This window comes from Strongylocentrotus purpuratus, unplaced genomic scaffold (assembly GCF_000002235.5).
Source record: "Strongylocentrotus purpuratus isolate Spur 01 unplaced genomic scaffold, Spur_5.0 spur5_scaffold_2, whole genome shotgun sequence".
Lineage (NCBI taxonomy): Eukaryota > Metazoa > Echinodermata > Echinoidea > Camarodonta > Strongylocentrotidae > Strongylocentrotus > Strongylocentrotus purpuratus.
In genome coordinates, this window is record NW_022145605.1 from 35,317,575 (window position 1) to 35,336,465 (window position 18,891).

General features: G+C 36.3%; 1 protein-coding gene across 2 annotated transcripts; it reads right to left on the minus strand.

The window, feature by feature from the left end:
- Window positions 1-777: 777 nt before the first annotated feature.
- Window positions 778-18,881, minus strand: LOC593673 (THO complex subunit 5 homolog A). 2 transcript variants are annotated; one of them, XM_030992298.1, is made up of 17 exons: window positions 18,696-18,881; window positions 16,978-17,121; window positions 15,616-15,827; window positions 14,840-14,986; window positions 14,112-14,226; window positions 13,094-13,226; window positions 12,185-12,303; window positions 11,697-11,796; window positions 10,777-10,779; window positions 9,595-9,706; window positions 8,232-8,333; window positions 6,880-7,091; window positions 5,820-5,923; window positions 4,784-4,871; window positions 4,011-4,126; window positions 2,883-3,094; window positions 778-2,264 (listed from the first exon to the last, which is right to left on the minus strand). In XM_030992298.1, the coding sequence occupies exons 1-17, from the start codon at window positions 18,810-18,812 to the stop codon at window positions 2,198-2,200; spliced, it is 2,103 nt and encodes a 700-aa protein (XP_030848158.1). In that variant the 5' UTR covers window positions 18,813-18,881; the 3' UTR covers window positions 778-2,197. The 2 variants fall into 2 exon arrangements, with proteins under 2 accessions (XP_030848158.1, XP_798236.2); XM_793143.5 differs by lacking the exon at window positions 10,777-10,779.
- Between the last annotated feature and the right edge of the window lie 10 nt (window positions 18,882-18,891).

Here is an 18,891-nt window from a genome sequence, read left to right on the forward strand (position 1 = left end):
CTCTCTCTCTCTCTCTCTCTCTCTCTACTCTTCCCTTGCAATTCTCGCCTCTTTTCTTTAGCTATTCTCAACACTTCATCAACATAATTTCGCTCTGTCACTTTATTCAATGTCTAAACTTCTTTGCACACATGTCGTGTAATGCCTAACCAAAAGTTGCATTTGACAACCTATAAGTATGCAAAAAGTCTGCCTAACACGGCAACAACCATTATACATGGAGTGAATTCCATCTACATAGAACTAAAATTTGAAAAATTTAAATATTTCTTGGAGGAGCAATAGTAACGCTTGTAATCTGTGGCAGATTTTTTTTTTTTCTCTTCCCTTTCATGTTTTTGTTTAAATTACTAATGACGCAAGTGTAACACGCTTGACATCTCTGTATGTTTTAACACAGAGCTCAGTGAATCCGCACAAGACCTTTCTTGTGAGCAGTTACCATTCAGTTACATGTCATCAAACAAAAAACACTGCGGTTTTGCCACTTCATATCTGAAAAAGCATTTATTGTTTAAACTAGCAAAACATCCCCCCCCCCCCTCCCCACTTGCCTTTTCTATCCATTACAAAACCTTAAATCAATAGATGATGTGATCCATATTTCTAAAAGAGCACCAGAGGTAAATTTCCCGATTGCAATTTTAATACTTTCTAATTTCAATTGAGTATTTTCTTCTAAAATAATACATATATTGCACATACTCTCAGGGGGAATACATTCTCTTTCGTGAAGTCTATAAATCATAATTTGCAACAAAATAAAGCAATGCATTATTTAAAGATTTCATTCAGGTCTTATTTTATTATTAAAACCCTTCTAGGCTCGTATGTATATACATGACATGATGTTTACAAAATGTGAATATACAGGTATGTACCTTTGTACAAAACAATTTTTCAATAAAATGAAAATAAAACACTACATTATGGTGGATGCGCCTTATGATTTGTGTACTTCTATGTTGTCTGACATAATAAAAATTTAACTGCATTGTTTTAACAAAATCATTTTTAATAAAATGTTGAGTTCTGGTACAGATCAAAAGTAATTTGTTTAACTTAACATCATTCAAATTAAAAGCCTTTATTTCTAAATTTTGCTTGAAAAATTGCAATATAAAAAACAAAAAATATGTTATCAGTATCAACTTCCATATGTATTTTAACCGTAACTGAAGAAACCAAAGGTCTTCACAATTGTAAAGAAACAGTTTTTGCTTATTGGATATTGAATAGTGCAGAGTGTTGCATGCATGACTATAGAATAGTGTTTGGTATGAATTGGTCTTTTGTCTTTACACTTCTGTTATGAGTTTGATGGGTTTTAAGCAAATGAACAACATGAATTGAAATGAATATGAAATTTCCCACAGATGCGAGTTCTACGTTAACAGGTGACCTCGGGCCTCTCGTATACAAATTTACATTTAAACACAACAAAAGAAAATAAATGAAACTTAATCTTCAACCAATCAGGATCATTTATTTGGAACTTACATTTGGTTGTTGTTGTTTTGTTCCTGGTTTTGGGGGATGTTTTTTAAATTCTTGGATCCAATTACATTTTGATACAGCACACCTTCTCATAAGACTCCAGCTCAAGTTACTTTGGTCTGGGTATATAATGGGTGAAAGCAACTTTAAAGGCAAGAGGCCCCTGGTCACATAAACACCTACATAGAACATATATATTTAGGGGTATGTGTGTCCACAGGCTTAACAAATCAAAGTTGTCATTTGTGCGTTTGGAACTAACATGAAATAGGCATCAAATGGCACTCACCATCACATATTTTTGCCCTTTATTATATTGTCCAAATTAAGTCTTAAGAAAAGATTTATGAAATATTGCATGTAAACTTCTTTAAAATACTGTTTGATATGAACTGTCCGGTTAAACCAACCTGTCTGGAAACATGTTGGTATATATGGCTTTCATGGTATGGAATTGCTCTTAAATCCATATGAACATTGTAAACTGACTCAGCTAGCAAGAGTGGATCAAATTTAATTTTAAACAAATAAAAGCAGATTCATAGAAACACAAGAGATATCAGCTGATGAATATGTGAATTCATAGATTTCAAGATGGATTTCAGTCTGTGTTACTATAGGATTTCCACCACATTACCACAACCTAGTCTACAAGCAAATAAAGTCCCTAGCTGAACTGGAATGCTGACTGTCCTTGATGTTAAAGACGTTGCATGAAGTATCCCTGCAGAGAGTTGTACTTGAATGGCTTGGATCGATTCCTACCCCTGAAAAAAAAAAAAAAAAAAAAAAAAAAATTGGCATAAATATTTAATAACAGAAAGACATATTTGTATTCATACATTCATTTCATGAATCATATACTGAATTAACACATAACATTCAAATCACTATTTCTCCTTTCTAAAGTACATTGTACATACAATGTTTTATGTCTTTTTTTCATGGAAAAACGGTTTGGAAATCAAAAAATGGTTGGGAGAATTTACTGTTATAATCCAATAGGACTTTTCAATCAAAATTATTTCATATTTTAAAACAGACTTTGTTTAGGGAATTCCAAAAAGAAACGCAGTTTACTGCCAAAATATAAGGGGATAAATCTTAAATATTACATACCGTAACTCTTCTTTTTTTTTGCATGGGAGGAGGGATTATTAGTCAAATTTATTATGAACCCCTCATACATCTATTCAAAGGTCTCTGTGAATACAAGTAAAAAGTTGATGCAAATTAAAGGCACATCAAAACACACACCTGCATTTAACCAAAAGTAGACCAACCTCCCTTATGGCAACTCACTGCCAACTATTCAATGAAACAGCTGGTTGTAGCTTTGATACGAACAAACACAGACCAGAATTGATGATTGCTAGCTAACTCACCTCGTCACTCTTGTATACATCTTCTCCATGACAAACTCTGTTGGTCCCTCTGTACCTCCTACTGCCTGTTCATCTCTCCTGCGCCCCTGCTGGGTCTCTAGGTACACATCCAGACACATAAGAACCCTCTGAAGCTGGTTAGTCATCAGATGGTTGACGGTCGTCTTACCGATCAGCTCACCATAGTGGATGTTTAACTCGGCCTCCATATCCTGGTCAAAATAAAAACATTTAAAGAGAAGGTTGAGTACTGGTCACGCAATCGCATTGTAAAAGAAACGGTGTAGAATCTATCAGGAAAGGTTAATCATCTAGCATATAAGTATTGGTGTTTACTGCAAGGTTCTGGAATCATCAAAATGATAAGAAATTTTGCCCAGTCTTGGTAAAAGTTACAAGCACTGTACACAGAATATGTATATGTGACTACATGAATATGTGGCATAAAAATCTGTCCTGATTTTAAAGTTGTTACATGCCATATTTAGAATATTAGGGCATTTGAAGAGCCATGCTTTTTAGGGAACACTTTCTATCTGATGGTCTTCCACACTTGCATAATAACAATGATAATGCTCACAAATTATTTTTCATCTCGTCCCAGAACTCAACCTTCTCTTTAAAACAGCTATCGAAGCTGTATCGCCAACGTAAAGCCAAGATCAGCTTGTGCAACAATCCCAACTTATGTCTGCCTTCCAGATCAAAATGCAATAATTGAACAAATTGTATATGGATGGGCTCTCCTTGTAATACTCGGGGCAATGCAAATATCAACCCTCCCTACTTTGATGGACATTTAAAAAAAGAATTCCAGGTCATAAGTGTAGAATGTGCATACATTATGTGAGGGCAAGCCTGAATCCGATGATCGGGGTAATAATATATATCCGTAAAGTGCTTAGAGACATCGCCGATGCATTAGGCGCTATATAAAAGCGGAATGTTATTATTATAATAACAATCAATTAAACTTTTTTTTAAATAGCGCACAATACATAGGCATAATTGCATGTCTCTATGCGTTTTGCAGAACAGAATACAGGATTGGAAATGGCGCACTGGGTTCATAATTGTGAGATCTTACAAAGTGGTAAATAGATATATTTTTCCAATCAATGTCCTTACCCTGATGTGGAGATCGTTGTTGGAGTTGCGTTGTCCTACCCACTGAAGATTGAGAATAAAATGAGGTGGCTGGTTAGGGTAGTCTAGGCCGAGCAGTATCAATACCTGTAGCTTGGCTGTATTGAAGAGATAGAATCAAAACCATATTGGGAGAATGAATTAAAAAGGTTAGCAGCGACATACATACTGGCCTCTGTAATCATTTGTACAAATAACATGTTCTTTAAGCTATCGTAGCAAAATATTACCCTGAGCTTGATTTGATTATTATAAATAATATAAATTATTATAAATGATTAATGTGGTAAGATTAGTAATACCTTTCTATCTACCTTCTGGAGTCACATTATCCACTTATCCAGTCTACAATCTAACAATGTCCTAACACCAATCTAAAGGGTCCTTGAACTACATGTATGTATGTTGTTTTTGGTGCTGCATATGAACACACATTATACCTCGGTATGTTGTGAACATTACAGGCTAAATAATAATGATATGAGGAGGCAAAAAGTTCTATCCTGTATGCTCATCATCTCTCATTTTTTTTAAATTTCAGCTGTAAGTCAAACCTCTATGAAAACCACATTTCACATTCTGTGTTTTTTTTCTTCTGTGGTTTAACATACTGATCTGAACAAGCCTTTAGTGAAATATTTATTGCTGAAACCTGTACAGAAAGACAACGTGCCTATAAAGACAACCTTTCTAGCCTTCCTTGACCAATCATCATAGGCTACATTGTAAGGTCACACTTGTATTTGGTACTTTACCTGAGCCTCGCTCCATCATAGCTTGAAAGATTGTATGCGAGTCATCCAGTCTGTCAGCAGAAGGGTGCCCTCTCAAGAATGGAATAACCTGGTTTTAGAGGATTGACAAAAAAGAAAAAGACCAATTGTCAGGGGGAAACTCAAAAGAATGAACATCTCTACTGATTGTTGACAAGGTTATAAATTCATTAATGTTGATGTTAACATCACCAACCCACTCAAACACAAAACTCAATGCAACTAAAAATACCACTTACATACAAAATGAAACTAATTGCTCGGCCACAAAAATGCTGCCATGTTTTTCTTTCAACGTGTAAATGAAAGTCAACTATGCGTTTACACTGAGTTCTATTCTATAATGAAAAAACGCTGTGATTCTGCCGCTTTATATCTGAACAAGTATTTATTGTGGAACTTGTCATCAGCAACATCACAGATAATATCCCAATTAGTGAAATTAACACTAACACCAATTAAAACAATACAATGTCTCACACAGTGATCTCACTGAAAATTAACATCAATAGTGAAGTCACCCATTGTGAACATGGCTATATCTACATTAGACTGAAAGCTTCAGTCTCTGATTTCAACAGTTGTTGCGCCGAGACTACCTCTGGCTCCACTGACCGCCTCTATACAGAGACTGAAGTCCATTGTACGGGTTAGTAAGGGTAAGTTACACAATGTAGTTTGTGTTTCATTGCTGATCTCAATTCGCACAGTAGCTTCAAGAAAAGGGACAAATTAGCTGAAAGTAAGTCCTAACATTTTGATGTTTTACAGTGATTTTTAATGTTATTTTTTAAAGTATATGAAAGTTTGATCCATTTTCTTTCCTATCATCATTTTTCTAAATCAAACTGTTAAATTTTCGCTGGATTCCAATAAAAATTGGCAAGTTAGACCCCCCCCCCCCCCAGTGCCTTTGGCAAGGGAGTCTGTGAATGTAGAAGGTTGACAAATGTCAGTTTTCATAAAAGAAATCCCCATACCAGACGACTATTTCTGTCTATATCAACATGTACGTTACCTGGAAGTCTTCAGCAGTTATTGTTGTCCAGGATTTGAGAGATGAACAGATCTTGGTTGGGAACAGGTTGATAGAGGCTGCAGGAACTGCTATTGTTTTCCCTTCTACTTACAAATAGTTTTACAAAGACAAGATAATGTGAAAAAATATTAAAGGGACTTGGTAACATTGTTCAGATGAGAGATAGTGGTGCTAAGGTAGTGACTTCAATGCTAGATGTACAATTAAAGTTAATCTGAAAATTTGAGTGAAAACGGACCATTATCCATGGTACAAATTGGCAAAAACTGATCTGATCGATTCTTTAATTCTCCCAACTATATTATTAAAATCTAATTACATTTTAGGTGAATGGAAATCTCACAAAGCAATAAAATGGCTCTACATTCCATTCCAGACATTTAAGTGTTGACAGATTTTTTATAGCCTGTTTTATGTATTTTTGTCATGGAAAAACGGTTGGGAAAATTCAAAAATGGTTGGGAGAATTTACTGTTAATCACTGCTAGAGGGTGTTGTACATCGACGCCTTCAAAGAAAACCATAGATATCTTTGTGGTTTGAGAATTTTTTCAGGATTTTTTGCATGTCAGAGGGTTAGTACAGTAAAAGGAATATAGTAAGTAACATTTTATACAAAAATTAAGCAATTTTTTTATCAACCTTCAACAATATTACCAAGTCACTTTAAAGAATCAATGTATCATGAAACAATCTGGCTGTATGTATGTTTGTATGTAGGTTTCATTTGAAAATGATTCAAATACTAGACCTAAACGATGCAATGGAACTGTCTCCTAAATCCTAATACTGGTAAGTCATTAACACTTGATTTTCACAGGCATCCTACCTTCATAAAACACTCTCCCCAAAGTTCAAAAGGAATCATCAAGACTACTCCAATAAAAGGATGGGAAGAAATGGAACTAAACTATTACATAATAAATTTTGGTATAAGTATCCTTTTCCATAAACCCCAGCTAGTATTAATGGTTTAGGTAAGATATTTTAGTTGAGGAAAAATAATCATTAGGAATGGGATCTGTTACAAAAGTCTCACCTAGACTGAGCAGCTGCTGATTGAGTGTCAGTCTGGCCTTGACCCTGGACTTCAAGGCCTTGACCGTTGACTCCATATGACTGTTACTGAGGGCTGCTGAGGCCTTGACCGTGTTCCCACCACTGTCTGATAAGAAATCTAGCCCACCTAACCACTGGACCCAGCGGTATGGATGACCGATCTGACCAATGTACGAGGCCAGGTCATTCATTCTAGATAAATACAACAGAATTGAAAGGTTGAATATATACATTTTTCCAGTGGTTTCTAGGTACAGTTCAGTCTTGCATATTCAAATTTATGGATCTTTCTTTCCTGGGGACCTAGTGTCAAATTATTCCATTAACCTGTTATTAATGAATGAACTACAATAAATGGAATCCAGTCTGCATACATTATTTGTTGCTATATCGGGCAAGCCCCAGGCAAACTTTCAAGTTTTCAAGAACAACCTTTGTTCAAAAAGTATGCATAAAATTTGAATATGTAACTAAACATGTTTATTGATTGCTTAATTCAAATCGATTCATTATTCAGAGAACAGTGAACAAGAGGCCCAACACATAATGATGGGTGCACCTAAAGTTGTCACCCAATTGTCTACATGCCCTCATTTGTTTGTGTAGATTGTCCTACTAAATTTCTGTCAAAAGTCAATTCACAGGAAGATCCCAAATCATGTGTTTGACCTTTGAACCCTTCTTTAAATGGTTGTGTCTATAGCTAGATATTCATCTAAAACTGTTCTATGAATGCCATTGAATGGCTGGCGCATTTGAAATACTCGTGTAATGTACCAGGGCCCCATCTTGTAAAGAGTTGCGAATGATCCAAATCAATCCCAAGTCCTCCGATCAATGGCAAGTTCGCAGTCTCCTATCTCTTATGCACATAGATACAATTGATACCAATCGCAAATAAGTTGAGACTAATATCAACTCTTTATAATATGTGGCACTGGCCTTACCTTGAGGCATCCACTTATGACATTAATCCTTAGTCTTTGATTAATCCATATTCTTTAATGCCACATAGATAATGAAATGTACATGTAACAACAACACAAGAGTGCATGATGGAACAGATCATACCTAATCTTGTCCTTTTGACAAACCTTAGCCAACAACAACTAGTATTCCACATCAAATACATGAATCCCAAATGAGAGGTGTCTGATTGTTTCAGCTTCATTTACCCAGCCTAGGAGGTCTGAAAATAGCAATAATATAGCTTGTATCGCATGTACTGTCTGTTTGGAACCAGGAGGACAGTAAGATAATGCCGTTCTACCTCCAAGCACACGATATGTAAGATTGACCTCAGACAACCCAATCTTTATCCTCAATACCTACCCTATCTTGCTAAGCTGATAGGCGTTGGTTGTTTTGGGCGATTCCTTCCCATCATCCCCTGGGAACAGCAAGCTCAGCAGATTTGACGGCGACAAGAGACCGCTACAAGAACACAGAAAACAACATCAGAATGGGTCAATTATGTTCAGAGGATTGTTTGTAGTGTTTTTGTTTTTTTTAATGACTGCTAAGAAAGCATAAATGCTTATAGTAAGCAACCGGAGGCCCAACGGTTGTAGGTCCTCTCTGAGGGACCTGGTAATGGGCATTAATGCCTTACCAAAGGGCACTAGCGCATCGCCTTGGTTTTACAAGACTACTGCTCTACCAACTGACAGACCTGCCAACCTCTGGAGTTCAAAAACTGTATTCTTTAGTGTCAAAAGTTGTATTTTACTGACAAAAGTTGTATTCTTGAAAATAAACACGGATTGTTACGCGGATCAATGCCTCTTACAGTTTCTACTTACAAGAAGAATTTTTTGTATTGATCATTGGTCGAATATGCATTATTTCGTCACGACTGGTGTGTTAGAATAACCAATAAACATCCCCAAATTGCCGATGTGAGATGCTTGTAGGATACTTTACAGGACAGAATGGAAATTTTGACATTGAAAATGGCGGACACACACACAAAATATTAATAAAAAAATTATTAAAAATTATTAAAAATCATTTTTTTTTTTTTTTTTTTTTGGAAATCGTATTTTATTAAGGAAAATCGTACTGTCGTATTTGCTTCTAAAAATCGTACTAAATACGACTAAATCGTACTGGTTGGCAGGTCTGAACTGAGCTATCGCGTCTCCATTTGTGAGTTACTGTCTCAAAAAACAGCAATCTGACACTTGAGATACTGGCGTCAAATTATCCTGCAATGTCTATATTTTCTTTCATGAAAATGTCCAACCATCATCAACTTGCGATGTCATCATTGCAAATATTCTCTTGAAATTAAAATGGACACACTTAAGAGTATTACTTTACCAATAATCATGCTAATCAACATTTTCATAATAATGTTGTAAAGTTAATGGATGCAAACTAGGTAACAAGATAATTCATTCAGATGTTCTAAACAAACAGTGTCCATTTACTGTTCACATTTTGCATGCATTAGTGCTGCAACATAAATAGACGTCTGACAATCCATTTACATCATCAAAAACAACTTATGTCTGCAAAATGTTCATAAAAATACAAAAATAATGGATATAGCTTTTTAGTTCACATTGAGCTTCATAATAACAAGTTTGAATGACCTTACAATAAACAAACATAGTACAATAGAGGAGCAATATTTTCTCAAATTTAGTTTTTGTGTATGTTAATTGCGGGTGAAATGTTTGTAGTAACATACCTGGCTGAGTTGGCAACCTGCTGTACAGAACCACCAAGCTTGATGTCTACATTAACAGTAATGATCTGAAGCACCATCATGTAGTTGAATGTTAAAGTCAGTAAAGTACCACCTAGTCAGAAACAAGAAGAAAAATGGTTTAAACTATCATATTATCCCTTACCATGTAGACAAATGTAATGGTCCATGCAAGATTGGACTACCAGATCATATATTTTAATTCTCACGTTTCAAAATCCTTACGCCCTCATTCGTTTCAGTTGCGACAGTCACTCTAGCGCGGTAATTTTGGGAGATGGGTCAACAACTTTCTCAACAAAATGCTTGCTAGTTATTTATTGCACACTGGTGAGACATCACCGGGAGCCCGCCCCACTAGCTGCCGCCTAGTCCCGGCACATCATCATTTTGCTTTTCGATCTGGATTAGATCTAGTCGACATTGTCATCATGGTCTTCTATTGTGAAGCTGCAGAATGTTATTCTCATATGGATCTTCATTCTTTGCCATAATTTTGCCTCTCATGGTACGAACAGTGGTGGCGCATGTATTGTAAAACGTGAGAATTGTTTAATAACTGGCAGCATGACATATTCTATTTAGAATACATTCATTCTGCACTTCTACTATGATTACATACATTACTCCAAGAATACAGCTCATGATAACATCTGGGGATAAATTCATCAACATACAAATAGGATGCAAATAATTGAAGAAGAAATAAAAGTTGATTACAATATTACACTATATCATAATAGAAGAAACAATAATCAACATGTTAACAGGGAATCAACTATTAGTACTCATATTAATAAATTCATTGGCCAAAGCTACAAACTGTATAAAAATACAACAGCACAAAATTAAAGATATTCAAAGTGCACTTCATACTAGATTGCAATTAGTGTAAACATAAGAAGAACAGAATTTGAACAAAACATTAAGATCACACACTGTAATACTGTTATACACAACAGTGAAAAGTGTAAATACAAGTTTTCTTAAGAATCTTCGACATCACACAACTAAGTTTACCTATGGTTATTCAGACATCACCAAAGTAAAATTTGTCACTTTACCTTAAACTGATGAATCCATATAAACAAAAGAATCAATTGCAAGCACTTTGAATATCAAAACAAACCACACTAAACCTGTACTTTATATAAATATACTTACAAGCTTTATAGAACAAGCATGCAATGAAAACAAAATGATAGAAGGATCATGTTCATTTCAAGTAAGATGGTTCTGTTAAAGATTGAATTAAATTAAATCTGAGGTATAGGATTTTAGATAAGATAATCAAAATCAAACAAACCAGCCCTGTAAACTACCCCCTCCCCCTCCCTGAATGGATCATTAATGGAGATCACAGTGATTACCTGAAGATGTCATATATGCAAATGAGTAAGCATTCAAGCATGGAAACAGTGATAGGTTACTAGGGACTTTTAGATTTGCATGACAGAGAACGTGGACTGCCCTTTTAAGGCAATGTGACGTCACTGCCAGTGCCTTAAAAGGACGTCACATTGCCTTAAAAGGGCAGTCCACATTCTCCGTCGTGCAAATCTAAAAGTCCCTAATATTCGATAACCATCACCCCCACGAGCTACCGTGCAGGTGAAGTAAAAAATAATCATCCAAGTTTGACATATACAAATACAAATACCATTAAGAAGCTAAATCTATGGATAATGAAAAAGTTCCACACATGACATCTAATAGAGGTGGGAACAAATTGCCCTCACTGACATGCAGTTTATATGCAACTAATTTTAAAAAGAAATGTATATAAAGATTATCCCCCCCCCCCCCCAAAAAAAAAAAAAAAAAAAAAAATCAATAATAAGAATTTGGGGTTTTGGTGTTGAATGAATATGATTGGCCATGAGTATACTATTTTTAAGATTCAATGCAGCATAGCTATAAACAAAGTACTCATAACTGATGATTTTTTTTTTTTTTTTTTTTTTTGAGGGGGGGGGGGGGGACAATATAATAATAACCCGAGACAATAGCAGGATCATGTCACAATAAAGACAAAATAACATGCAACTGGCACAAAAAGGAAAAATACCAAGTATTTGTTTTACCTTTGAATCTGAGAGTCATAATGACTTGTAGAGGATGCTTGGCAAGAATCTTCTGTCTCTGTTCTTCCAGCTTGTCTCCCATCGTCTTTCTCCTGCGTTTCTGAAAGGTGAACAAAGGTAGAACAATGGTTTCAAGGCAAAAGTCAAAACTTTAGGAAGTGATTTTTGTTCTTCTTTTAAGCAAAACTTCACATACCTTTCAAAAACTTACACGTTCAACTGCTGACAATGTGTATACAATCAATGAATTAATACGTACAGAAATGACATCTGAGTCAGTGTTATTTCAAACACATATAAGATATTCATCTTTTGCAAATGGACGACTCAAAGCCAAGATTTATGTAATTGTATTTCAATTTGAAGACAAATTTCTTTCCTTTAATGATTTGGCTGAAATGTTATATCATTGTATTTTTTTTTCTATCATATGTGCCCTATACTGGATGAATATTGATATTAAAGAGACAACTACAAGCCCTACTTACTGATTCAGACAGTGTTTCTTCACTATCTGAGTCGCTATCCTCCTCATCCTCATTGGAAGCAGAGAGAGTAGAGGATGCAGTCTCTGCATCACCTTCTATCTTCAGACTCATAGATCCATCTGTAGCATCGGGAAAATAAAAACTGGTTTAATGAATGCATTTTTTTACCATTGGAAATCTAAGGTCTAAACACTATTAACATATATGGTAGACAAAGGAACATTTCTTCACTGCTATTATGTAAAAATGTGTAGAACAGGTGAATATGCATGTGAAACCTGTTCTACAGATTTTTACATAATAGCAGTGAAGGGATGTTCCTTTGTCTACCATAGCAATTGTTGAGGGTAGAATGAGGAACTGTATATTTTGTCCGCTTTCTTTGTCCGTCATGTTCATAGTGAAAGCTGTACAATTCTACCAGCCACATATCCTCCATTTGGAGGGTGGATCGATAGTGATCCTTAGAGACAGTTACTACTTTTACTCTCATTACGCTTCACCATGTGACTTACTGCTCAATCATTATACAACCTGTACATACAAAGTAGATCAATTCTAAAAGAAAATCCTGGAGTTCAAAATATGAGCCTGACGGTGTGTTTCTGATGAATTTTCTGATGGTATTTTGCAATCAACCCCTGCACAAAAACTTCACATCTCTCCATCAATATCTAGACTACTTCTCCTGTGTAAGAATGTGACATTCATTCCGAGGAACACGAGCATTTCTGTACTACTACGCAGCTTTGGCTGATTTCTATATTTGAAATATTCCCAATGAAATACTTATTACTTATGCAACTTTGGCTTAATTCTATTTTTCAAATATTCCCAAATGAAATACTTATTACTTATGCAACTTTGGTTTAATTCTATTTTTCAAATATTCCCAAATGAGATACTCACCACAAGCTTCATGGTATGCATTGGCCTGCACATAGAGGAAGTATAGTGGCCTGGGTAGAAGCTTGGCTAGCTGGTGCTGAGATCGGATCTCATTGAAAGGCATTGATAAGTGCTGCTGAACAGGGATGGTAGCCTGAAAAATCAAAGTAGAAATTAAATGTTATTCGCTTGCCTACCATGCATCAGAAAAAAAGCGGAATCATACAACAGGCACTATGCTTAATTCAAATATTATTTGTAAGATATTGTAAGACAAAATGCACAATTTCTTCAAAATAAGCCTCTTCAGAGATACCATCTGTGCATGGGCAGATAAAGGTCACTTGTACCAAACTCTAAAACCCATCAAGACGACTGCTAAGTACGTGTTCATGAAAGTTATTTAATCATTGATCATTTATGCACTAGCGATACATTCTTTGATACACAGGTAGAAGTATTATTTCCAAGAGGGAAAACAAAAGGTATTAAAGAAGGGCCTCCAGTAATTATTCTAGACTGCATGGGAATGGGACGTCTCTATGTTCAAAGGATCTGTGGATATTTGGGGGTCATCTGTACAAATGCTATCTCTGATGTGGCTTATACTGTGACAGTCAAGGGAAGTTCCATTTAAAGTAGACACACGAAGAATCAAAAGTGTTTTGAATTTATGCAAAACTCATATCATTGCGAAGGGGAAGCCTTACTGATCAAATACAACAACTCTCTTCTTCAAAATTTGTTCGGGGCCCGCAGTAATCAACTCTCAAAAATATTAGTTTTGAGATCCAGATTTTCTGCCTTCAGCAGTCCGTTGTAGAGCGTCAATATTTGTGACGTCACACACGGGACACGGCTGGCTAGCTGCAGACTAATACACGCACGACTCTGGTACTGAGCTGTTTGTCCAGTGTGTGACGTCACTAAGCAAGCAAAAGAAAATTGTACAAAATTAATCATAACAAGTTCCAGTTTTACATCTACTTTTTGCGCACAAGGGGTGCAACGAGGGGCAGAAATACAGAGGATATTTTACCTCAAGAATATTAGAGAGTCTTGGTTGTAAGCTCTCCAGGTAATCTTTCTTCTGGTGTATACTCTTAGCCACTCCATCACGGTTTCCCTGCCTGGCCTTGTACTGCTCGGACAATCTACAAAACAGTTGAGAAATGAGCATTAGCAAATATTATAAATCACATGTAAGGATAGTAAAGCCATGGATTAAAAGAGTGTTTATCACCCAGATAGTGGAACAATGTAATATTACAGATAAACCTGCTTTAGCGACCACCTGTATACAAAGACAACCTGTTTATGAAGACATCTTTCATTTTCCTTGAATATGGTTTCTAATTGAAACCTGTACATAAAGACCACCTGCCTATAAATACCACTTTTCATATTTTCCTTGAATAGTCTTTATAAACAAGTTTCCCTATATTTTATTTGAACACAGTAAATCAGGTAATTGCCTCAACAGTCTCTTCTAACAGTATAAATAGAAGACAAAAATGATTCCTTTCTATCAAATAAAAATACAAGATACTTTGATATAACTAACCTTCCCTTTCATTTCATTTCCTTTCTATCAAATATTACCCCAATGACCCCTTTATATCTGGTCTCCATTTTTAATTTCCTTAAAATGAAAGACTGAAAATGCAACTCATTAGCAAGCTTCCACTTTCAACATGGCTTCACTTGAATCTTTTTTTTTAAATATCAAACCTCACTTTAAGATATATTTTCAACTAACTGTCTCACCTTTTCCTTTGCTCTAATTCCCAATCTAGCCTGGCTAATTGTAGCTTGTGTTCATCATGCTTTGTGGTGGAGGGTTTAGAGATGCTGGGAGGAGCTTCTTTGAAGAACGTTTCCACATCCACTAACTCAATGTCTTCATCCTTGGACCTGAAAAAAAAAGCAGAAGAAACAGAGGTTTAGTCACTTTATATCCTCTTTTTAATCTCCATGAACACTACTAGAGAGCATGATGGTACCACAACAAACAAGATTTAAAAGGGGAACAAACAAGATTTAAAAGGGAAAAAACAAAAGAATCTATCAGATAAAACCTCCAGATAACTTAAAGAAAATAAATTTCTATAGAAAGCTGTCATCAATACTTGATGGCCAAAATACAAGTGCATATTCACTCATTGTAAGCAGACAAGGAGCAGAACTACAAAAGATGAAAGACTTGCATAGAAGAAGAACCTTTTGGGCTTGTTTTCAGTAGTCATAAGAGTACATTGTAAGAATCAACAAGCAGTAAAAGCCAACTTTTGCATGGGATGCTTAGCAACCAACTGAACACTGACCAATATGATAATGCCTTTCTTGCAGGACTGAGAGAAAATACCCCACCACAGGCATAAACCCACTGCCTATCCAAACAAACCCCGGATTTTTCAGATGAAAGACAACTACCTAACTATTGTAAATTGAAATTTGAAATGTATAGAACTATTTACAGGTCAACATGAAATAGAGATGAAATGTAACATGAAGGAATAAATTGTATCAAAGCCGATGCTCACTTGAACTCGAGGCACTTTGTGATCTCCTTCTGTAGATGCATGACCTCATAGAGTAGGTTCTGAAGCTGAAGATGCAAGTTATCCACCTTCTGCTTGGCTCCCTGGGTCTCGTCCCGAGCCTTCTTACATCGGAGATGAGACACACGATTTAATTTCTTCAGAGTTACAAACAAGAGGGCCACTTCTTTCTGCTTCTCATCAATCTCATCGTCCTGAAGAGAGAAAGAGAGGGGGAGAAAGAGAAAGAGAGGGGCAGATAGAGAAAGAGAGGGGCAGATAGAGAAAGAGAGGGGGAGAGAGGGAGAGGGGGATAGAGAGAGAGGGGGATAGAGAAAGAGAGAGGGAAATAGAGCAAGTACGAGGGGGATAGAGAAAAATAGGGGATGATAGAGAGGGAGAGAATGAAAGTGAGAGATGGGGAAGGGAGGGTGGGAGAAACAAAAAGTGAGAGAAAACAGAGAAAAATAAAGAGAGTGAAAACAAGATATGATCAATGAGTCCAATGTAATCATGAAATGGCACTCAATAGATAGACCATCTTGATCTATTTCTCTATCTTCAGCCTGGCACACCCTACACGAACTGACTGCAGTCTTATTAGTCTACAACTGTTTAATAGCCCAATTGGCTATCTTTAAAGGGCAATCCAACCCTTGTAATAATTTGATTTGTATAACAGCATAAATGATACAAAAAATAAACAGAAAAATAACAGAAACAGAATGGCAAACGCTTGAAATCAATCAGACCAATAGTTTTAAAGGAAGTTATAATTGTTTGAAATATGAGATCACAAAGTCTATGCAAATCTCATACTGGTAGATAGTGGATAACTCTCCCATTTGCTGTGTACAAAAATATCATAAATTTCTGCTTTTCTTGTTACTTCCTTCTCTCTTAGGGCACTAATAAATTATATTATAGATATCATGTTATTATAGGTCCTCTAAAAAGAATAGACCCTCCTGAGCTATGGACTGTTGAAAAATTTAAATTTTGGTCATTCTATATGTTGGAACAGATGGGAAAGTGGTCCGGCACAACATCACATTGACAATACCTCTTCAGCCAATTTGAAGTGCCCATACGTATAGTGATTACAACTTTCAATAATACATTACTTCCTTATATATAGTGAGATTTAATTGAGACTTTTATCAGTTTGCTTCTCTGATTTTTCTGCTTTCTTTTAGAGTAGTTGTCTATTTGGGTTGGATTTCCTTTAAGTCTCTTAAATGGTGTCACAAATATTCTGTCACTGCTATTTAATAGAAACGATATTTTCACAGACTCTGATCAATGACATCCAGGGAAAGTGTCCCAATGACCCTTTTAAACTGAAAAATTGTAAGCCTGACATACCTTCCCTGACTGCTCCTTAGATTTGTAGGCATGGATGTCAGCCATCAAGTTCCTTAGCTTCGTAGAGGTCTCATTGTGAAGCTGTAGATCCTTCTCCTTGTCTCGGGCTGCTACTTCTTTCTCTTCATCATATGGAGACTGCTCCTGTATAAAGTGAAAGTAGGGAGGTGTTACTCTGCTCAGCCAAAACCCATGGTGACAGCGCATAGAATCTGCACACGCATATCTATTTCTCGCTCGGTAGCTCACATGACGAATAACATAAGTTAGCAACTGTAGTGATTAATGATGAGTTGCTTAGATTATAGTCGCACTTTCTCACAGGATTCACGGCAAACTGCTGCATAATACAATTGCATACAATACCGACGGTGGGGTGGGGGCCTGCGCGTGTGTAGTATACTACACACACCTTCGTGCCCGCACCCCACCGTCGGTATGGTATGCAATTGTATGGACTCTATGCAGCAGTTTGCCGTGAATCCTGTGAGAAAGTATTATTAGGAAAAATACTCCAAAAAAGATACAAAAATTGAAACAAAACGGATAAGAAACATTAAGACTTTTAAATAATGACCATTTAATTATTTGAACAATTGATGAAGATTTAGTTGATTTTCGGTATGTTTTACTAGGGTATCTCCACGCCGGAGTTCCTGCCAGGTCAAACAAAGTCTGAATATACTTCTGAACTAGCGCCTACCGCATTTGCCGGCGTAAAGGCCGCAGTATTTTTGGAAGAGAAAATATCAAAAAGTCGGGGTGCGGCCTTTAAGGCGAAAGAGTAAAAAAAAAAAGGTAAGTCAAAACCAGCACAAATGTGCACATATGGGACTACTAATGGTACAATAACTATACCACTATGGTAACAGGACATTTCCACACATCTTACCGACAATTTTATCTTGCATTGTTGACATGAAGACGAAAATAAACTTTAAAAAAAAACATCACCCGATAGATCTTGATCTAAGGTCGTGCCAATGCATTGCAAAAGTAAAAGAAGGGCCCGTTTAACGGAGCTGCCGCGAAGCATCCAGCACGCGAAGTCGCCATTTTTAATCCATTTTAATACACAAGAGCTATGGCGCAATAAACAGTTCAGAGAAAACCGCTATATATTTCATCAGTGCAGGATGGCCGAGCGGTCAACATTTGTACACAAGAGATCAAATCCCGTCTTCGAAAAAAGCTTCTTTTTTTTTTTAAATGTCAAAATCGGGGGTGCGGCCTAGTCTATGCCGCCTTATGGCTTATCGCCGGCAAATATGGTATCCTCTTTTATGCCAGACAATCCTTATTCTCGGCTCAGCACCCCTCAGGTTGGCGCCCCTCCTGTAGTGTTGACATTAATATCATAAATTTAAAACTAAAATTGTGATTAACAACATCAACGACAACATCAACATCAAATTCAAAATGATCAAGCTTGCGTAGCCGTAGGTCTAACTTAGACCTCTAGACCTATGCTTTAAAAATTCATTTAAACGAGCATCAAACATGTTTTATAATATTGCTTCTTAATGTTAAACCTACAGAGATTTGACCAAGAACTCTTTTGTTTTTGATTGGCTAGATCTAGGTGTTTGGCCTAAATTTATGTGTTCAGCTCAGTTGACCGGATTTTACGACCGGGATTTTCCCGGTAGAAAAGCGTGCATAAGCAAGGCAAACAATGCAAACGGTCTAAACTCGAACATTGAATTTGATTGACATACCCTTTTGACTTTGACATGTACTGCCTTTTTCGACTCTCTCTTCGGTGATGAACTTCTGCTTTGTTCATCATCAGTTTTCGATAAAATTCTTCTTTTCTTAACAGTAGGCGCCGACATTTTTGCAATTTTTTTAGAAGTTTACTAGCAACTCGGTATATCCTGTCCTCTTATTGCCTGCAGAGGGCGGCGTCACACA